The sequence below is a fragment of the Moschus berezovskii genome, chromosome 20, assembly GCF_049115385.1.
Source record: "Moschus berezovskii isolate FMDL1 chromosome 20, NW_MosBer_1.0, whole genome shotgun sequence".
NCBI lineage: Eukaryota > Metazoa > Chordata > Mammalia > Artiodactyla > Moschidae > Moschus > Moschus berezovskii.
In genome coordinates this window covers 47,631,909-47,654,529 of record NC_142479.1, presented here as the reverse complement: position 1 = coordinate 47,654,529, position 22,621 = coordinate 47,631,909, and the positions used below count along the sequence as shown (strand labels likewise).

The window sequence follows — 22,621 nt, the reverse complement described above, 5'->3', positions numbered from 1 at the left end:
GTGCCCTGCCCCCTTCTCTTTCTTTTTGTTCATACCTTCTCCAGTCTTCCCAGGAAGAAAAGGGGACATGAAAGGCTACTGACTATAACCACAAGGTGGTATTAGTGACCAGACCAAGAGGCCAACAGCTTTGCGGAGAAATATTCAAGAAATTCCCACTCTTTCCCACAGTGGACATTTGATAACTCTGGAAAGGAGACTCAAATAAAAGTGAGCTGCAGATTGGGGCCAAAGGGAACACTCGGTATTCCTGCTCCAGAATGAAGACTGCCAATGTACTGAGGTTTAATGCTGTGCAACTAGAAGTTTGGAAAGCCAGCAAAGTGTAATAGAGGCCTGGACTATCAAGTCATCTAACACAGGTTATCAGTGCAGTGCCAGGACTACTAGGGTGATGACACACAATTCTGTGGTTAGCTCACCACCCTGAGCAGAGACTGTGTTTGCCCATCTCAGGCTGTAAGCACTGCTGGAGAGGTGGAGGTGGGGGAAGCTGGTCACCACCAAAGCTAGTGGTTTGCCAGACAGAGAGGAGATAGAGGTTATCTGCAAATGTATGACAGGCCTGATTTCTGTGAGAGAGTCTAGAATCTTATCAAGAGTGTGTCTCAGACTGAACTGTATAACCTGGCCACATAATAGTGCTGGGGCAGAAGAGACCTTCATCTCAGGGTGAGAATGTTGCAGGGAGGAAGCATGACTGACTCCACGTTGGAAATTGTTTCTTTGACTTGATTGTCATTGCTTTATTATTATAATCATACTTCATGGCCTCCCTGGAGGACCCTGCCCCTCTACTTGACAGCAAAGTGCCTTTGTTCAGCTCTTGGAGAGACAATTTGTTCCTGCCCACCTGTGAATAGAGATTAACACACCCCATCCAAAGGCTGACCATTCTCTTGAAGATGTTTTGCAAGACTGAAGACCCTTTCACTTTACTTCCCCACCGCCTCTCCCTTTCTAGTCTGTTTTTTTTTTAATTTTAGTTCCTCATTGCTTCTTTCTCTCTGATCTGTAAAAGAACCTGGCATCCATAAGATGGTTATTTTGAAGCTCTAGCCTGCCGTCGTCTCTTTCAGCTGCTTTCTGAATAAAGCTGTTTTTCCTGCCTCAACACCTCCTCTCTTAGCCTGCCGTGTGGCGAGCAGAGTGAGCTTGGACTCCATAACAGGAACAGGGCAGCTAAACTGGGCTGGGAAGCTTGGTGGAGAGACAGGCAGGAAGGAGCACGGCATACGGCATTTTGTTAAACTAGCCTTGGATGCCAACCTCCAGGCAGAGGCAATAATCAAAGCATAGCGGAAGGTCAGATGGTGTTTGAGGAGGACGCTGGCGGAGGCTCCTTGCGGGGAGAAGTGAGGTCGAGGCGCGTTGGGAGGCTGCTGGTTAAGACGAGGGAAGTGGAGGGCTTGAAGCAGGGCTCAACTTGCTTGAAGGGAGGGAAGGGGAACCGATTTCACACGTAGGATAAGGGCTTGTGCTAGACGCGGGGTGGGAGAGAAAGCAGCTCTGGGTACTCGGTGGATGAGGGGAAAAGATGGTACTGACTCGCACAGAGTAGGACACGACTGAAGCGACTTAGCAGCAGCAGCAAGACCTGGAAATATTTGAGTGCTAGGAGATACTGAAGACAGGAGCTGGATTGGACGCGCACAGTTCTACTAGTGGATCATCCAGGTAACGAAAAAATCACTTCCTGCCCCTGAAGCCCTAGCCAGCTTCTTCCTTAAGCTCGAGGCTGGTCAGAGTCTTCCGAAAGCGTCCGGTCTCGCGGGTTGGGCGGCGGGTCGTCCGGGGTGTGGCCACTGCCGGCCCCTCCTCCGCGGGCTCCCAGCCAAGTCAGTTGCTCAGCTCTCGGCTCAGGTCTAGGCTCTGGCCCTCATCGCTTCCCGCACCCGCGCTCACCCCCTCACCGGTAAGGCTGCGGCTCCGCTCCCTTTCTCGCTCTGGGGCTCCTCCCCGCTCGCGCCGCGTCAAGCGGGTCCCGGGCCGCAGGCGTCCCCTGGGTCCCGCAGGCGTCCCCTGGGTCCCGCAGGCCTGGCTTTATCCCAAGATTCGGCCGCGTGTCCTCCGCGGCAGCTCTGGACGGCCGAGGGGCGGCGGCTGGGTGCGGGTAGGGCTTGGCTTCCAGAAGGTCACGTAGCGGCGGGCGGCTGCGGGCTGGGGCGGGCAGGCGCGGGCGCCACGTGGCCTCCCGGCCGGCGTCTGACCCCTCTCGAGGCCTGTGCGGGCGCGGACACCGGGCCCTGATTGCACCTGCCGCCCACAGGACCATGGCCCACGCGGAGCGCACCTTTATTGCTATCAAGCCCGACGGCGTGCAGCGTGGCCTGGTGGGCGAGATCATCAAGCGCTTCGAGCAGAAGGGATTCCGCCTTGTGGCCATGAAGTTCCTTCAGGTGATGCGCCCCGCTCCCTTTCCCCCGGCTGCGGCATGGTCACGGGTGGTTTTCCTTCCCCGCAGCGCCGATCCGCTTCCTTTTCCGAGTCCTAAAATGTGGCTGATGTAGGGCCCGCGAGAACTTCCTTTCCCCTCCCTCTCCAGGGCGCCTGGGGCCCGCTGACCCTTCCCCAGGCCCCGGGGGCGGGGTGTGGGCGGGCACCCTTGGAAGGTTAAGCGGAGGTAAAGTGACTCTGGTTGTGATAGGGCTATGGGCCGCAGGAGGGCAGCAGGGAGTGGAGAAGGCCTGTGTCCTGGGCCCACGCGGGTCCACCCAGGCACAGGATGGAGGCTGCAATCCTTTTGTGCTTCAGTTTTGCAACTCTGAGATGATTGAGGTTTTAGATGGGGCGTCCCTTCCTCTGCCCTTTCCCTGCAGACTCCCTTTGGCATTCAGTTCAGTTCAGTGGCTCAGTCGTGTCCGACTCTTTGCGACCCCATGAATCACAGCACGCCAGGCCTCCCTGTCTATCACCAACATAGGACAACTTTATTTTCCACATTAAATTTGGGGCACAAATCTGGACCTCAGGGGATGCATATCTAAGAACTGAATTTTAAACCAAGCTCCTCAGTGAAGAGATCTTTCAGTTAACATCACAAAATGTTTAAAAGGGCATTATGAAAGGGCCAGAGGATTTGATATGATCTGTTTGGAATAGTTCCTTTGATTGCAGCCAACACTTAACTCCATAACCACCTTCTTTTAAGGACTGTAACATCTGTATTACAAGGTCATTGACATGATAGTGTGTGTTCATGATCAGAAGAATCTTTCTGCTAATTAACTGTCAGTTTCATGGTTTGGATGGGATTTCTTAAAAAACACATCTTATGAATGTGAACTTAAATACATAACCAGACTTTCAGAGAACCTACCAAGTTACTGGGGTAGGGATGACGTCTGAGGAGTTTAATTTCCTAATTGGTACCTTCTCTTCAATGCCAAGGCCTCTGAGGAACTCCTGAAGCAGCACTACATTGACCTGAAAGACCGCCCATTCTTTCCAGGCCTGGTGAAGTACATGAACTCAGGGCCAGTTGTGGCCATGGTAAGTTTCTTGTGGTGGAGGAGGTGGAACCAAGTAGAAGAATAACAGCTGATATAGGTAACTGGGTTTGCTCAATGTCTTCATGTCCCTTTTTAGACATCATCTCCAGATATCCCAAATTCCTTGTTTTACAAATGCAGCCTGCTTGTGGTTAGTTTACAAAGAAACTGGGAGCTTGGGAGGAAAAAGGAAGCGAGAATCAGACGTAACAAAAAGTTCTTTTAATCCTGTTCTAGAAATGAAGTGGTCTATTTCTTCCTGTGGCATTAACGTCCAATTGGAAATGAAGTGAATAGAAGCAGGGAGTATAATAGTCAGTAAAATTGTTGAGAAAGAAGACCTACTTCCTGTTCCCTGACAGTAACCTTTTCTTTCTGCTTTTCCCTGGAATACACTTTTCCCCTTTCATGTCAGTTTTTGCCATGTCTTGCTCTACCAGTCTTCTGTGATGCCCTTCCCACTGATCCCGTTCTAGTCTGGTCACTTTTCTTTACCCTTTCATCATTACTTTTTTAGAGTTTGTGACTGCACAAGAATTCTTCAGTCTTGTTGATCTCTTTCAGTCAGACTAGGAAGTCAAGTTGGGCAGACCTTTTCTCTGCATACACTTGGGATGGAGCATGGAGTATTTTATATCAGCCCCTATTACTTCTGGGGTTGGTTGATAATCAGCACTGATTGGTCTGACTGATGTGTGCTGCTGTTGTTCAACTGAAGTTGCATTCAACTCTCTGCAACCCCATGGAATGTACACACCAGGCTTCCCTGTCCTTCACTATCTCACAGAGTTTGTGCAAAATGTCCATTGAGTCGGGGATGTCATCCAACCATCTCATCCTCTGTCACCCCCTTCTCGTGCTCTCAGTCTTTCCCAGAATCAGGGTCTTTTCAATGAATTGGCTCTTCGCATCAGGTAGCAGAAGTATTGGAGCTTTAGCATGTCCTTCGGTGAATATTCAGGGTTGATTTCCTTTAGGATTGACTGGTTTGATTTCCTTGCTGTCCAGGGACTCTCAAGAACCTTCTTGAGCATCACAATTCAAAAGCATCAATTCTTCGGCACTCAGTCTTCTTCATGGTCCAAAACTGACATCTGTACATGACTACTGTGAAAACCATAGCTTTGACTAGATGGACCTTTGTTGGCAAAGTGATGGCTCTGCTTTTTAATAGGCTGTCTAAAGAGTCACACACGACTGAACTGAACTAGGTTTGTCATAGCTTTCCTTCCAAGGAGCAAGTGTCTTTTAATTTCATGGCTGCAGTCACCATCCGCAGTGATTTTGGAGCTCAAGAAAATAAAATGTGTCACTGCTTCCACTTTTTCCCCTTCTATTTGCCATGAAATGATGGAACTGGATGCTATGATGTTAAGTTTTTTTAATGTAGAGTTTCAATCTAGCTTTTTCACTCTCTTTCACCCTCATCAAGAGACACTGTTTCCTCTTCACTTTCTGCCATTAGAGTGGTATCAGCTGTATATCTGAGGCTGATCTCTGTCAATCTTTTTCTTTTTTTCCCCTTCCAGCAATCTTGATTCCAGCTGTGATTCATCCAGCCTGGGATTTCACATGATATACTCTGCATATAAGTTAAATAAGCAGTATGGCCTCCTTCGGGTGTGCTTTTCCCAATTTGTAACCAGTCAGTTGTTCCATGTCTGGTTCTAATTATTACTTCTTGACTCACATACAGGTTTCTCAGGAGGCAGGTAAAGTGGTCTGGTATTTCCATCTCTTTAAGAATTTTCCACATTTGTTGTGATCCACAAAGGCTTTAGTGTAGTCAATGAAGCAGATGTTTTCTGGAATTCCCTAGCTTTCTCTATGATCCAGCAAATGTTGGCAATTTGATCTCTGGTTCCTCTGCCTTTTCTAAATCCAGCTTGTACAACTGGAAATTCTCAGTTCACGTACTGCTGAAGCATAACTTGGAAGGATTTTTGAGCATTACCTTGCTAGCATGTGAAGTGAGCTTAACTGTATAGTAGGTGTGAGCATTCTTTGGCATTGCCCTTCTTTGGGATAGGAATGAAAACTGACCTTTTCCAGTCCTGTGGCCATTGCTGAGTTTTCCAAATTTGCTGGCATATAGAGTGCAGCACTTTTAACAGCATCATCTTTTAGGATTTTTTTTTTAAATAATAGACTCTTTTTGGCTGTGCTAGGTCTCTGTTGCCACGAGGGCTTTTCTATAGTCGCAGCAAGCGGGGGCTACTCTAGTTGTGGTGCTCAGGCTTCTCACTGCAGTGGTGTCTTTTGTGGAGCATGGGCTCTAGAGCACGTGGTCTTCAGCAGTTGTGGCACGTGAGCCCAGTAGTTGCTGCTCCTACGCTCTAGAGCACAGGCTCAGTGGTTTTGGCGTACAGGCTTAGCTGCCTGTGGCACGTGGGTGTCTTCGCTGCATTAGCAGGTGGATTCTTTATGACTAGCCACCAGGGAAGCCCCATCTTTTAGGATTTTAAATAACTCAGCTAGAATTCCATCACCTCCACTAGCTTTGCTCGTAATAATGCTTCCTAAGGCCCACTAAGATTTCACACTTCAAGATGTCTGGCTCCAGGTGAGTGACCACACCATGGTGGATATCCAGGTCATTAAGACCTTTTTTGTGTAGTTCTTCTGTGTATTCTTGCCATTTCTTAATTTCTTCTTCCATTAGGTCCTTACCGTTTCTGTCCTTTATCATGCTTGTCCTTGCATGAAAAATTGGTATGTCCCAATTTTCTTGAAGAAATCTCTAGTCTTTCCCATTCTATTTTTCCCTCTGTTCATATAAGGCCTTATCTCTCCGTGCTATTCTCTAGAACTCTGCATTCAGTTGGGTGTATCTTTCCTTTCGCTTCTCTTTTCTCAGCTATTTGTAAGGCTTCCTCAGACTGGTTGTTTGCCTTCTTCCATTTTTCATTGGGATGGTTTTGGTCACTGCCTCCTGTACAGAGTTACAGTGTACTCTGATCATAGTTCTTCAGGCACTCTCCCTATCAGATCTAACCCCTTGATTCTATTTGTCATCTCCACTATATAATCCTGAGGCATTTGATTTAGGTAGTATCTGAATGGCCTAGTGGTTTTCCCTACTTTCTTCAATTTAAGTTTGAATTTTGCAAAGGAGCTCATGGTCCAAGCCACAGTCAGCTCCAGGTCTTGTTTTGCTGACTATACAGAGCTGCTCCATCTTCGGCTGCAAGAATCTGATTGTGGTGATGTCCATATATAGAATTGTATCTTATGCTGTTGGAAAAGGGTGTTTGCGATGATCAGTGTGTGCTACTACGTAGAGGTAAATGCTTTCAGTGGTCCTGATGGCAGAACTGATGTAATTCTTTTTTCCTACTGTCAAGGTCTGGGAGGGCCTGAATGTAGTGAAGACAGGACGAGTGATGCTTGGGGAGACCAACCCAGCAGATTCTAAGCCAGGCACCATTCGTGGTGACTTCTGCATTCAAGTTGGCAGGTAAGTTCTAAGGGGCATGTTAATCACTTTTCCTCAAAGCCACTTACTTTGGGTTTAAAACATATTTTTGGCATATTACAATTTTAGAAAAACTTGAACGTTTAAATTAGGTGGTAATTATCATTGGATGAATGCTTTTTTAAATAGTTACTTCTCTAGGCTACTTAAAATTTAACCCAAGACACTGCACAAGGGAGTTGCCATTAGGTCCTCTGTGACAATAGAAAGTGCAGAGTGGGGCAAGGAATGTTTTTAGTGTTGGCTCTGCCCTGTGATGCTGTGTCCAAGGGTGTGTCACTTTTAGCCTTTTTGCTTCTCTCACTTACAAAAACTGTTACAAAATTACAGAGTTATGAGATTCAAATTAAATAAAGGGAGTCTCAGTAAGTGTGAATGTTTTCGTTGGGCCTTGCAAATTAATGTAACAAAATACAGCAGAAATGGCTGTTAATAAATAGTATGTTCTATCTAGTTTGGCATTTGGTCTACATATTCCTATATTTTTCAAAATTTGAGAAGGAATGTTTTGTGGCATGACAATCTTGGGTACAAGCACTGTTTTGAAAACTTAGAAACATAAAGTTGAACCAAGGGATGCTTTTGAGTTAAGTACCTTTACAGTTCTACAGTTGCTTTTAAGAGGAAATAATTTGGGGTCATCAGCTACTTCAAGGGGCAACTGGCTGAAAAAGTCTTTAGTGTCTTTCCTTTGTTTCATCCACTAAACAGACTTTCTTGCACTTTAAAATGTGGTAACAGTAATTATTCTCCTTAGGAACATCATTCATGGCAGTGATTCAGTAAAAAGTGCTGAGAAAGAAATCAGCTTGTGGTTTAAGCCCGAAGAATTGATTGAATACAAGTCTTGTGCTTTTGACTGGATATACGAGTAAGAGGTGGTCAGAGCATCAGTCCCTTCAGGCACCACTTCCTGTGTTCCTGGGCACAGCTCTTCATTCCACTGATATGGAAGCAGTACGATGGATGTTTCTTTCCTAAAGCATATTTACCAATAAAGCCTTTAAAAACTGCATACAGCCTCCCGTGATTACTCGTTATTAAGCTGGAAGAAGTGACTCGGTACCCTGGCTATTGTAGTGTTATCCAGGATGAATTCTGCTTGTTGGGGAAAAGTCATCTGATCTTCTCAGCACCTAGCATCCTTCCAGACTAGAAGGAAAGCAGTGAGGCTGAAGAGGCCAAGTGCGGCACTGGCTGCGTATCTGAGGAACCTAATGAGGAAATGGTGAACACCGTAAGAGCCCAACCATCTAGCGGGCATAGCAATGCACATTTCTGTACAAATGCAACAGACTAGTCAAGTTGTCCAGATTTACACTCTTGTTGACTGCAAACTGGGCAAGGTGAAGAAGTGGAAAATGGAACCTATGGATATCTGTAAGATGAGGATGATACCATGGCAATGCAGGGTTAAATGAAATATAATGCACGTAAAGCTGTTTAACCTAGTGCCTGGCCCATGGCTGGTACACAAATATTCCCTGCAATCCTATCTCCCTTCTTACTCTGTACTCTAGAATGGGATATTTATCATGATTATTCCCTGGGCTGAAGTAGTTACGTGGTTACAAAATCCATATTGTCTGTATTTAAGGTTAATTTTACTGGATTGGCACAATTGTGAGATGAAAACAAACAGTACCTATTATTATCATCTGGATTTTGCCTTAAAAATAAGATTATAGAAATATGTGGGTTTACGAATAGCTGTTTTTGGAAACCAGTGACAGCTTTCTATGTCACTTCCACATAAAAGACAACATTATGTGGTTTGTTTCTTTTGCTGCAGGATTCGGTTCCCCAGTCAGGTACTGAACCCAGGCCACTGCAGTGAAAGCCCAGAATGCTAACCACGATGCCACCGGGGAATTCTCTCAGCACTGTTTTCTGTGCACACTGCTATACTCTAAGACAATGACAAACACATCAATCCGTTCAGTTGCTGTTGTGTCTGACTCTGCGACCCTATGGACTGCAGCACCCCAGGCCTCCCTGACCATCACCAACTTTTGGAGTTTACTTAAACTCATGTCCGTTGAGTCAGTGATGCCATCCAACCATGTAAAAATCCTGTTGTCCCCTTCTCCTGCCTTCAATCTTTCCTAACATGAGGGTCTTTTCAAATGAGTCAGCTCTTCGTATCAGGTGGCCAAAGTACTGGAGTTTCAGCTTCAGCATCAGTCCTTCCAATGAATATTCAGGACTGATTTCCTTTAGGATGAACTGGTTGAATCTCCTTGCAGTCCAAGGGACTCTCAAGCGTCTTCTCCAACACCACAGTTCAAAAGCATCAATTCTTCGGTGCTCGGCTTTCTTTATAGTCCAACTCTCACATCCATACATGACTACTGGAAAAACCATAGCCTTGACTAGACAGACCTTTGCTGGCAAAGTAATGTCTGCTTTTTAATATGCTGTCTAGGTTGGTCATAACTTTTCTTCCCAAGGAGTAAGCATCTTTTAATTTCAGGCTGCAGTCACCATCTGCAATGATTTTGGAGCTCAAAAAATAAAGTCTGTCACTGTTTCTACTGTTTCCCCATCTATTTCCCATGAAGTGATGGGACCAGATGCCGTGATCTTAGTTTTCTGAATGTTGAACTTTAAGCCAACTTTTTCACTCTCCTCTTTCACTTTCATCAAGAGGCTTTTTTTAGTTCCTCTTCACTTTCTTCCATAAGGGTGGTGTCCTCTGCATATCTGAGGTTATTGATATTTCTCTCGGCAATCTTGATTCCAGCTTGTGCTTCATCCCAGAGTTCCTCATGATGTACTCTGCATAGAAGTTAAATAAGCAGGGTGACGACATACAGCCCTGACATACTCCTTTCCCTATTTGGAACCAGTCTGTTGTTCCATGTCCAGTTCTAACTGTTGCTTCCTGACCTGCATACAGATTTCTCAAGAGGAAGGTCAGGTGGTCAGGTATTGCCATTTCTTCAAGAATCTTCCAGTTTGTGGTGATCCACACAGTCAAAGGCTTTGGCATAGTCAATAAAGCAGAAATAGATGCTTTTCTGGAACTCTCTGGCTTTTTCGATAATCCAACAGATGTTGGCAATTTGATCTATGGTTCCTCTGCCTTTTCTAAAACCAGCTTGAATATCTGGAAGTTCATGGTTCACGTACTGTTGAAAGCCTGGCTTGGAGAATTTTGAGCATTAATTACTTTACTAGCATGTGAAATGAGTACAATTGTGTGGTAGTTTGAGCATTCTTTGGCATTGCCTTTCTTTGGGATTGGAATGAAAACTGACCTTTTCCAGTCCTGTGGCCACTGCTGAGTTTTTCAAATTTGCTGGCATATTGAGTGCAGCACTTTCACAGCATCATCTTTTAGGATTTGAAATAGCTCAACTGGAATTCCACCACCTCTGCTAGCTTTGTTTGTAGTGATGGTTCCTAAGGCCCACTTGACTTTGCATTCCAGAATGTCTGGCTCTAGGTGAGTGATCATACCATCATGGTTATCTGGGTCATGAAGATGTTTTGGTACAGTTCTTCTGTGTATTCTTGCCATGGCTTCTTAATATCTTCAGCTTCTGTTAGGTCCATACCATTTCTGTCCTTCATTGTGCCCATCTTTGTATGAAATGTTCCCTTGTCATCTCTAATTTTCTTGACGAGATCTCTAGTCTTTCCCATTCTATTGTTTTCCTCTATTTCTTTGCACTGATCACTGAGGAAGGCTTTCTTATCTTCCCTTGCTATTCTTTGTAAAAATACATCAATAGCTTGGTATAAAAAATGTCAGGATTCTAATTTCAAGTTAAGAACTGGTAAGAAATGTAACATTTTCTAAGTCATTTTTTAGTTTCAAATGAATCTCATGTTTATATATGCTGCATGCTTTCACTACATATAGTGGAAATTTCACTACAATTAGTAGATCCTGAGGCAGACCTGGGATCTGCATTTTAATGTGGGGGTACCCATCCCTGATCCCCATGCACCCTGGATGAGGTACTTGTAATTAGCAGGAGCAGTTATGTACAGGCTTACTCGGTGCCAGGGTTGTTCCAGGAATTTTTTTGTTACATGTTCAGAACTCTTCGTCACTCCTGCTGGCTTACCTTATGAGAATACAGGTTCTGAGAGAGGAACTGATCCAACTTTTCCTGGGGCCTTTGACTGCTTACAGAAGGCACTCAAGGGACTTCCCTAGCTGTCCAGTGGTTTAGATTGCAGTTCCACTGCAGGGGGCGCAGGTTCAATCCCTGGTCCAGAAACTAGGATCCCTCCTGCCGCCAGGTGCGGCCAAAAAAACAATTACAAAGAAAAAATAAAGACAGCATTCAATGTTTTGAATGAAAAAGGAAATTCCTCAAATACCAAGCATATTAAAGAACTGCTCATGTGCAACTTAATTTTAACATTTTATTTTGTGTAAAAAAGGGCAAATTTAGTGAATTATTTTCATCTTGTACACAAAGTTATAATTTTAATGCTTTTAACACATCCATGCTGAAAATTTTCAATTTGGTAAAAATGAAAGGAACATAAATTTCTCCAAAGGAAATTTTCACGCCATTATATACACTTCATGAGAAAGTTTCAAACACTTTCTCAATGATCACAAGTTACCAAGAAAATAAAAGATTAAATTTGTACAGATATTGATCTATATATCAAATACATACAGAAATGATGTAAAAACCTTATGCAGTTTACTTTGACCTCTGTCCTCAAAAGATTTGCCCAGGGACAGATGCTTTTCTTTTGTATAAATGACTGTGGCTTTATTTAAAATATGAAAATCAAAGGAAGAAACCCAGTTTAATCACAGTATTTTTAAAATCCCTTCCCAATAGTAAAGGATCATTACCAAATATATAGCACCATAATACAAATATTGATGGGAGAGGGTATTCACATCACACAAAATGAATAATAATAAAAACAAACAAACACTGAAAACCCGTGTTAGTATCCATAGAATAAGAAGTTGATAACAGCTTTAGCTTTCCTCATACACAGCAAGGAAAAAGTTAAAGAGTTTAAACTACCAAAAATCCCCAAATAATCCTAACAGGAGAAAAAAAAAAAACAAACCCAAGGTCAGCAGTATATTTGAACCGTAAGAGAACGGGGCTACTGAGTTGTACACTTGGAGTTGTGGCTAAGACATAAATCTCCTCTGCCACCAACTCATTTTCTGTTCTTTCGGCAGTAGGAGTTAAGAGCCTGAACAGTGAAGAGGGCTTCAGATTGAGTTTATCTGGTACAAAGTCCTTACCATCACCATGTTGGTCATGGGATTAAGACACGAAACACTTCATAAATATTAATACGTGGCAAATTTGAAAACAGCCTGGCTTTGCTGTAAAATAAGAAGCTTATAAAATCTGGCTACAAATGAGCATTTCACAGAACTAATTACCAGGCTCCAATCAAATCCCTCCTGGTTTATTCAGTTCCCCACAGAGATCTTAAGCTCAGGGTACTGTTAAAGCACATGCTACAACTGGCTTCTTGTGCCCATAACATGGAATCGGAGTCCTGGGTTTAAATTCACTGAGTCTGAGAATAAAGACTGTTGTAACCTTTGCTTTAGAAGTCTTCCAGGCTTTAAGTTCATGGGAAGATTCTTAAAAGTTGAAGATTTGGGAAGTTTATGTCACATTTACAGTAGGTCCCTCTCAGTAATGTTTAAGATAAATATCCAGTAATTTAACAGCTGAATTCACATATATTTGACACATAAGAATCAACCTGGCATTGATATGACTTGCATTTATGCCCCTAAAGAGACAGTATTAAGAAATGTTGACATGCAATTCCATACATTCTTACACTATAAAGTAACAAATTTTACTTCCAGTAGCAACTACAAAACCTTATGATATTAACCCCTCTTGCATAGAATGAGGTAAACCTGTGCATATTACCAATGCTATTATTCCCAAAAGTAGAGCAATATTTTAGAAAATAAATTGCTGGTTTTTAATGTTCTATGCATTTTAAAATTCAAACAAAAAAAATCTTACCTAATATGGTCTCCTGGGGCTTTCCATTAACATTTTTTAAAGCATTCCATAGGCTGAAGGACTGTAGAGGTTAATCATTTTGATTAATTTCTAATTAGCCCTACCTATATTCCAGATGAGATGGTTAATATTACCACTCTGAAGAGGCCAGGCTAATACCCAGAAGCACTTCTACAACAGATGCAATTAATTCCTGAGAGTTTAGTTTATGAACCTCACTGGTAAATGCTAAAGCTCTCTCATTCAGTCACAACTCAGTCAGAAAAATGCAGAGAGCAAACCTTTCACCATTATATCCTTTTTTAAACGAAGCCATGTGAATTTAAAAATAGGGAATGTTTGAAATGGTCCAAATCAGTTATTACTGTTAAAATTAAATCTGAATACAGTTAAAGACAATTCATACATATATATATATTTGGAATTTTAAGAAAATTAAATTCTCTTTCAAATTAATTTTCTAACAAATCCAGGAGAGTCAAAAGCAGAACAGGAATGATTTTGAAATCTAGACTTATCTTGGCTTTAAACAACTGTTAAAATAATTTTGATTCTCCTGGTAATATAGAACACATAAGTTTTGGGGTGTAGTTATACAAGTATTATCTCACAGATGGAGAGAAATTGCAGAGAACTAATGAGAATTCCTTTTGTGGGATATTTTATAGTAAGGAAAATAAACTTAGGACAATATTGCATTTTCCCCAATCCCTCAACATGTAGACCGAGATCTTGTATATCTTGTCAACCATTCCAGTTTAACACTTTAGTGTTAGGATAATTTTACTCATTTTTAATTAAAAGAGAACATATAAAAGTATCCAGAGTTCTTCCAGTTTCATACAGAACTCCAAATAAATTTTCACAGAATGAAACACTTCTGTACAAATATTTAAAATGGGCTGCAATAAAATGCCAACAAGCAGAATTAATTACCCTTCCATGATTTATGTGGTGATGAGCTCTCCACAGGGGGGATTTAGTTGCATATTCTGCAGCAGAGGAAGCTGGAGATGTGACTGGCCTAACTTCTAAAATCCCAAAATCTCCCAACAGGTACCAAAAAGGTTCATTAGTAATGACAGTTCGTTTGCATTTACAACAGTATCTTTCTTAAGTCATTTCCTTCAATCCTGCTACCTAAACTTTAATCTTACCAAAAAAGTTAGAATTTCAATTCTTGTTAACAATGCACATAAATCCAAACTTGGAAAATATTACAAAATTCTTTCAAAAGCTTCAAATACAACACAAAAATTGTCCATCTTTATAAATTGAAAAATTTCCCCCCAAGGCTAAAATAGTTTCCCTACCCACTTGAAAAATCTGGAACTGAAATTTTCTATGTTTAGCAAAATGTCCCAGTAGAATAGCCCCACTGTACAGCTGGATTGATTATAAAATCAGTCCTGTGTAAAATTCTTTCCCTCCCACCCTCAGTTTCTGAGCAACCTCAAGGCTCTTGTTTGATGTAAAAGTTGGCAGAGCCATTGCTTTCCTGATCAGATGCTCCTTGGAGGAAACTATAATCCTCTCCATCTATCAACTCCTCTTTCAGCTGCAATGCAGTCACTGCAAGAAAGAGATAAATATACAAGATGTTATTAAGTCTTTCTGGAATATTAAGATTGCTTTTAATCTTCATGTTCCACCAGCTTTATAGTTAATAAGAGGCTTCTTCATGTCTTCAATAATTTTAAAACTAACTCCCCCTGAAGGAGGAGGATTTAATTACTTTTAATTTTCAAAGTGTATTTGTAGTTGAGAAAAGTTTCAAAAAAGAACAACACTACAAACTGGACACTGCACAAATGAACACTGTCAATGAAATGTTGAAGGTGATAGTGATCACTAATTTGACTAGAATTTTTCTCATGATTAAGTATTCACTTTTATGTCAATGCCTATGTAAATGATGCATTTTTTGGATAGTTCTGAACTATAGTAAGTAACACAATAAAAATGACTTTTATATGTTATCTCCAAGAAGTACCTTTGTTAAAGACTCTTCATAAAAAAAGATAAAATCTAATTTTAAAATAGTATTAAAAATAACATAAAATATATGATCTACATAAAATTTATATATTTATAAAAATAAATAATAAACCGAATAGCAAAAACATCTGTATTAAAACTAAAATCAAGAAAAACTTAAGTAATCATTTCAGGTAAAATAGAAATTGACATCAGCAGTGTGACAGTCTCATTGGTATAAAACAGTTAACACTTGGAATTCCCTAGCGTCCAAGGGTTAGGACTCTGCTTTCACTGCTGAGGGCATGGGTTCAGTCCCTGGTTGGGTAACTAAGATCCTGCTAGCCTCACAGTGCAGCTGAAAAAGAAACCAAAAACAAATCGGCTAACATTACCAATGGGATCACTAAGTAGTACTTACTGCCTGTCCAAATTTTTATCTGAAAACCTTTTTTTTTTTTAAATGCAAAGAAACAACAGTATAGGCAGTCCTCAATTTATGAACAGGTCATGTTCCAATAGGCCTTTATTTTTATAGACAAATGTTTTCCAGTTTCCAGTATTTTCAGTGGGGTTTAGGTTTCTTGGTAGCCACTGAAGTCATGGTAGTCAGCATTTTTGTAGTGACAGGAGGGCTCCTTCTAATGCATGGACAAGCAAGAAGAGAAAGAAAAATTTTTTTCTTGCTGGTCCCAGCACTGGTCTTAGGCAAAAGTTTAGGCAGTTTAATTCTCAGATTTTCCTATCTTCTTTTTAAAACATCTCTTAAGTTACCTCAACACAATTTGCCAGTAACTTCAGATTGCCCTAAATACTTGCCCTGAAGCCCACCCTCTACTTCCTATTAGAACTCTGTGAAGAAAAAATAACTTTCTTACTTTAAAAAAGATTAATTTTTTTGGATTGCACTGGGTCTTCATTGCGGCACATGGGCTTCCTCTGGTTTTGGCTTGCGGGGGCTAGTCTTTGTTGCGGTGCATGGGCTTCTCATTGTGGTGGCTTCTGTTGCAGAGCATGGGCTCTACGTACACAGGCTTCAGTAGCTGTGGGACATGGGCTTAGCTGCTCTGTGGCACGTGGGATCAGGGATCAAACCCACATTCCCTACTTTGGCAGGGGGTCTTACCCACTGTACACCAGGGAATTCCCTAAAAGGGCTACTTTTAAAGTCAAAATAATGATAGGAAAACACTTTGTGTCTTGATTTCAGTTATAAATGATTAGTTTCAAAAACAAGGTTCTTTGACATCTTATTTGGTAATTTCAAGAATAATCTTCTGCATTTCCCTGGTGGCACAGTGGTAAAAATCCACCTGCCAATGCAGAAGACACAGGTTCAATCTCTGGTCTAGGAAGATTCCATATGCTGTGGGCAACTAAGCCTGTGTGCCAAAACTACTGAGCATGTGCTCGAGAGCCCAGGAGACACAGCTACTGAGCCCATGTGCTGCAATCACTGAAGCTAGTGCTCCCTAGAGCTTGTGCTCCACAATAAGAGAAGCCACCACAATAAGTCTGTGCACTGCAAGAGAGTAGCCCCTGTTCGCCACAACTAGAGAAAAGCCTGTACAGCAATGAAGACACCGCACAGCCAAGAATAAATAAATAATCTTTAAAAAATAATGAAGAAAGAGAGTATAATTAGCCTCCAATTAAAATAAATAAATTAAAAAAAAAAGAGAGTGAAAACAAGCATAATCTTCTGAGATATGCTAATTCATTTTATTTTGCTTTGGTAGACGGGGACGACAGAGAATGAGATGGCTGGATGGCATTACCAACTCGATGGACATGAGTTTGGGTGAACTCCGGGAGTTGGTGATGGACAGGGAGGCCTGGCGTGCTGTGATTCATGGGGTCGCAAAGAGTCGGACACGACTGAGCGACTGAACTGAACTGAACTGAACTGTGTTAAAAAATTTAAGTCCAAAGACAGAAAAGTGAATACACTATTTCTATACTAAAAGCAAAACACATACCAATCAGACTGCTGAAAGGTAAAGCAAACATGACTGACTGCTTGGTTTCTTTAAAAAATCCTTTAAAAATTACTTAATATGAAAAAAATGCTTTTATGGAGGATATCAAACACATTAACAGTATCCTTCAAATCAAACCAACATGGATTAATTGTTAAGGACATTAAGACATGAAAATAAACACATGGAAAAGGAAAAAAAACCCAAATTTCATTAAAGGTGCAGTACCCACAATAAAAGGTTGATTAAACAATATCTTGTTATATGATGATCAGATGGCTAAATGAATGAGAAAATAATTACTGTGCTTCAAGACCAAATATGTTCCATTCAAATGGGTGTTTTTGCTTTTTTTAAAAAAATGTTAAGAAAATTAAATTGAGCTTCTAAAGCACATCCTGAAACTATTTGCATTTATTATTAACAACAAAGTTCTGGATTATGCTTCTACTCATGGTAATATATGGAAACAATGTTTTAAAAAACGTAACTCAAGATAAACACGAAACATTCACTGAGATGTGGAATGTTTTATCTAAAGTTTCAGAGTTTTCATGGAACCTAAAATAAAGCCTGTCTGGTATCTTCACAGTCATCATTTCTTTTTTACAGGCCTTATTATCAATGAATGATGGGTAAAATAAAATAGACCCTGTGGCTGATGTCACTTTCTACACAAATGCATTTTCTTGGCTCTGTTTTTAAAAGGAAGTTACTTTGCTGCCTCTAATCACTAACATTTCAGGAGATAAACAGAAATCATACGTTTCTAGTTAGAAGTCCATAAATAGTAAACTCTTGCAAAAGCTAAACAAACTATAGTTAGGCCAGCAACACAGTCCCTACAGAGTTTCACCAGAGTAAAATCACACAAAAGTCCCACATGATAAAGTCTAGTGGAAAGGAAAGTCATTAGGAGGCCTTGTGGGCTCTACCCTGTATGTCTACTCCAAGTTCCTCAGTTTTACCAATCCTAAAAGTCAAGTTCTCTCACAAGATGTGACATACACCTTCAGAATCAGTCTAATGCATAAAACAAAACATCTAAAATGTAGTAAAAATCAAATATATCCAGAGTTCACAATATCTACAGTTAATTAAGTTATAGAAGACTTTCATAATAAGTACAAAAGGAAAAAAAGTTAAAAAGACAAACAAGGAGCTGAAATGCTCTTTTGATATTTGAAAGTATTAAAGAGCAGATAAACTTGGATTTGCAGTCCTAATCCATTTCTTACACAAAAGAGGTACTGTAATCTTTTCTAGATATAAAGATATAAGAGTGATCATCAGAGAAACAGACTGGAAAGAATAAAGATCACCTCCCAGGGACGGGGGACCCTGGTGGGCTTCTGTCTATGGGGTCACACAGAGTCGGACACGACTGAAGTGACGCAGCAGTAGCAATATACTGTTTAAGAAGGCAAAAGCTAAAGAACACATCCTTAAGTGAAAAAAAAGGAAAAAAAAAAAGGCTGATGACAACTTCAGGTGCAAACAGAGCAACGAGAAGAAAACAGAGCTAGACACTAAGTCTCATCAGGGTTTTCAACAGGGATTTGGAAGAATGCAAGGCGTTTTAAAGAACTAAAATTAGATGAAAAAATTTAGTTTACAAGCAATAGGTAGGACACATGGCAGAATATATGCCAAATTAGATACAACGTTGATGCTATTTGATCTGAACTCACATCTAAGATTCATCATATGCAAGTGAAGATTCTCGGACATTGTATGGTAACATGTTTGCTCTTAGCAATGACAAAGGGCAGTCTTCCTTACTCTACCAGCTTATCCTAACCAATTCAACTTGAATTAAACATTAATCACTGTACATATTTCATGTTCACACAGAAATAAATTTCTGTATGAATTCAAATTCAATACCAAAATTATACAGGTATTTTATTTCCAAATTCATGTTATTCAACTAAGATTGTGGTAAATGTTACTACCAGAACCAAAATTACAAAGGAATACAAAACACATCTGTTTATTGAATGAGATGCTAATGGAATGCTATGAAGAAAGCCTCATTTTTGGATCTGATTAATCATATTGATCCCTTATAGCATATTTCTCCCTGAAGTCAAGTCACACAGAATTCTGCAATGCAAAATGTTCAACCATTTTAACAAAACCATGAAATAGTACAAGTTATCTCACAAATTCCGTAAGCTGAAATTACAGCTTTACCTGAATTTGAAGCTCAAAAGTGTATACAAAATAAAAATCCTTTCCTGATTATTCATTGTAGTGAAGTAACTACCAAGGACTAGTGAAAATGAATTTTTTAGTTGAAAGAAAATAAAAAATTGATGAGTCAGCATCTGTCATGCGAGACCATGCTTTGTCTCCCACCACCCTAACCCAGACTTTGACCCTCTGCAGTACCTGAAGTGTTGATGTGACTAATTACCTGTTTGGAGGCTGGGACTGAACTCTTGGCTAGTGCAGGGAGGTGGGAAGGCCTCCGGGGCTGTCTGTGCTGGAAGGGTTCGATATGGAGGAGGAGTCAACTCTTCATCACCAGAGAAGCTCCTCCGCACCCCACCTGTCATGGGCAGGCTTGACAAACTGACAGGCTTCTTCCCAACTGGCATCTTCCTCTCTAAATATCAAGTTAAACTAAAGTAAGCTTTTACTTACATGCGTGGGAAGAAAAGTGTATCATAACTAGGAAAGGCTGTATTGCAGAGGATACTGTGAAAAGAGAACCAACTATGCAAGGTTCGTATTTTTGAAAACAAGGATGTGTGTGTGTGAGAAACAAGGGTATGTGTGTGTGTTGGGGAGTGGATGACAGGGGAGATTATTTCTAGTCTCTCTGAGTCTAGTAATCCTGGTTCTTGACTCTGTAAGCAATTTAAAACAAAACAAAATCAAAACGAATGACAGAGAGCATTGAATGTGGAGAACAGCTAGCTGGCTAACTACTTTCAAGTAAACTTTCAGTTTGAGGGGGACTAAAAATCCAAGGGCAGAGAGAATTTTAAAGCCCTACTTGTAGGTATTTCACTGTGCCCATATAAGCCCAAACACTGTCCTTCAGGGAGAAATCAAACAGCTTAATTAATGAATTATACAAGTGGCAGAATTCTACTGGTATGATATATGTTTCCCTAACTTTTGGTTTATGATTCATTCTTTTAGAAAAAAATTCTTACTCTGAAAAGCAGTTCTAAAATTTAAGATTTGTGGCCTGCAAGATCTTAAGTAATCTAATTTATTTTGAAACAGCCTTTGGTTATAGTTTCATTAGCACATATAAGCCTTCAAAGACTTTTACAATACTTTCACCACCAACAAAAAAATACTCTAAGCTTTGCAAAGACTGAACAATCAAGCATACCGCATTTATCTGGTTAAAAATTGAAGGATACTTACAGATCTTTGTGACTATAAGTTATACCTGTTTTACTCCAGAGTTAACAAATAACTCAGGAAAGAGCAATCAGAAATTTGCTTTGCAAAATCAGAACTAAAAGATAAATCTAAGTCAGACAGTATTAATATGTAAAATGATCTGGAAATAAAGTTCCTATGAGTACACATTCAACTCTCAAACTAAAATCACCTGTAGCATTCATTTAGATGAAAAAGTCTAATGCACTCCACACTTGGGAGGTAAAAATGCAAGGAGAATCTTCAATTCTCTACTACTTACAACAGCCCCTGAAGATGGTACAGAAATGAGTGCTGGTTTCCTGCTCTAGAATTATTAAACTTTGAGGAAAAAAACACTTTTCAGAATGGACAGATCGTATGTATACAACAGTCTATATGATCCTCCTGACAGAACATTCTTCATGTTGTTCAAAAGCACTAGTTAATAGTTATCCCTTTACAGCATGAACACAGCTAATTAAAAATCAGGCTAGAACAATGAAGTCAATCAATTATTTTTTTAAAAAATAAGCCCTACCAAAGAACATACCAGTAGATGATTTTAGGCTGTAGAAAGACCAGAGTCATAAGATGAAACAACAGAGCCACAATAATCTGTAGACAAACTTACAAACAAAAGGTTTTGTGCTTTATCTGATAAAAATCTGCATGCAATGGATGACTCAAGGTTCCTGGACCCCAGGTTCTTTCTTATTTTGAAATTTCTAATAAACTATTTGCTGAGTAATGTGAAAAAATAAAAGGAATAGACAGTATCTTAAAATGAAGAATGCTTTTCATTCACACATGACTACAATTCCTTATCCTGAATTCCGAAATTCAAAGGTTTTTTTGGGCAACAAAATCAGACCTCACTTGGTGATACTATTTATAATAATCTTTATTTGGCCCATTAAACATTACTATTTATATATATTCTGCTTCAAAGTGCGGCAGAGTCTGCAAGGGGTGTTACATAATATATGCTACACACACCATACTTCTTTTAAAAGAAACCCCAGAATTCTACATTCCAAAGTGCATTTGATCTCTAGGATTTCTAATAAGGGACTGTGAGTCCATAGGTTTTTCTTTTCTATATCCAAAAGACAATTTAAAGGCATTAGAGATGATATTGCAATATTAAGAGCTATTAAAATATTAAATAATATGTTCTAGTTTTAAATTCATTTTTTCAGCTAATCCAAAAATCTGATAATGTCACTAAATGGGACAGTGACACACATTATTAAATGTCACTAAAAACTGGGACACTGATATTATCACTTAATTAATTTCATATTTCTTCCCATGCCCCTAACCTATTAATTCAAAATGATTAAACCCCATAAACCATAACAAACCTAGTAAGAGTCACACTGAGAGAGGTATGTGAACTGTGTATACAATGCTCAGAAATTTGTTCTAAAAGATGTCACAAAGTCACTGAGTAGTAAAAAACATTCTTAAATTCAACACATTGCAAAAAAACTTCTGAAATCTCAAATTCTTGTCCAATTAAATGTAAAGACAGGTCAAAGCAGCCTGTACTAATTCAGTCTTAGAGAAAGCTCAGTGATCACACCTGCTGTGGTTAGACCACTGACATAAAGTTACCACATGACTTCCTGCTAATCAGTTCCTGATAAACTGGAAATCATTTTAATCTGCCTGGTCTGGTAATGTTCTCTGGAGTTCTTTTAGGTAAATATCAACCATGGTTAGCAGCCAGTAAGCAAAATAATTCTGGGTCTATGGGAGGCTTACGTCTACAATATAAAAGAGGGTAAGACATAGGTCTTGACGGTTATCACTATTTTGAGACTGATTTGGGTTTCATATAGGGAAGAAACAAAGCACCACTGCAGTGGCTGCAATAAGTCCCCAATAAAAAAATGAAAAACAAAGTAACTTTATCTTAGGATGAAATATTCCATGACAAGTTTCATGAAGAGAAAAAATCTATAGCTTTCTATGATGGAGGGGGAAAGATTTTAAAAGAATCAGAGCTTTCAATATATTTTATATTATTTTGGCTATTAATGCCAGCTATCATTCATTGTAAGATAAAATACTGTCAGAAAGCATATTAAGATTTTCTTAAGCTTGATTTCATTAGCTATCAATTTGAATTTCATTTTTATTTTTTTAACTTGAATTTCTTTTAAGTATCATTTTAGAAAGAGTTTTTTGGTTTAGAAGGATAGGTTTTTTAGTCTCCAAGTCTATTGTAAGCACCAAACATCTGGTTTGATTTTTAATAAAAAAATTTTACATATTACTTAAAGAATCATTCATAGACTACTCTTTACCATCTATTAA

General features: G+C 40.0%; 2 protein-coding genes across 15 annotated transcripts in view; one reads left to right on the top strand and one right to left on the bottom strand.

Moving 5' to 3' along the window:
- The first annotated feature begins 1,760 nt into the window (after window positions 1–1,760).
- On the top strand, window positions 1,761–7,981 carry LOC148774713 (nucleoside diphosphate kinase B). Its single transcript, XM_088828966.1, has 5 exons — window positions 1,761–1,915; window positions 2,270–2,399; window positions 3,391–3,492; window positions 6,836–6,948; window positions 7,724–7,981. The coding sequence occupies exons 2-5, from the start codon at window positions 2,274–2,276 to the stop codon at window positions 7,839–7,841; spliced, it is 459 nt and encodes a 152-aa protein (XP_088685092.1). The 5' UTR covers window positions 1,761–1,915; window positions 2,270–2,273; the 3' UTR covers window positions 7,842–7,981.
- MBTD1 (mbt domain containing 1) overlaps window positions 7,820–22,621 on the bottom strand; it is a 72,405-nt gene continuing 57,603 nt past the window's right edge. For 10 of the 14 annotated variants that reach the window (XM_055407531.2, XM_055407526.2, XM_055407527.2 and 7 more), the window contains one exon: window positions 15,581–19,523. In XM_055407531.2, the coding sequence (XP_055263506.1) occupies window positions 19,324–19,523 (200 nt within the window). In that variant the 3' untranslated portion in view covers window positions 15,581–19,323. The other 4 variants (XM_055407532.2, XM_055407533.2, XM_088828964.1 and 1 more) reach the window with 3 other exon arrangements.

Bases quoted from the DNA above. Each gene is read 5' to 3' on its own strand.
- LOC148774713 (XM_088828966.1), top strand. From the start codon at position 2,274: ATGGCCCACGCGGAGCGCACCTTTATTGCTATCAAGCCCGACGGCGTG. The intron at 2,400-3,390 runs GTGATGCGCCCC...TTCAATGCCAAG, and splicing joins TGGCCATGAAGTTCCTTCAG to GCCTCTGAGGAACTCCTGAA. The intron at 3,493-6,835 runs GTAAGTTTCTTG...CCTACTGTCAAG, and splicing joins CAGGGCCAGTTGTGGCCATG to GTCTGGGAGGGCCTGAATGT.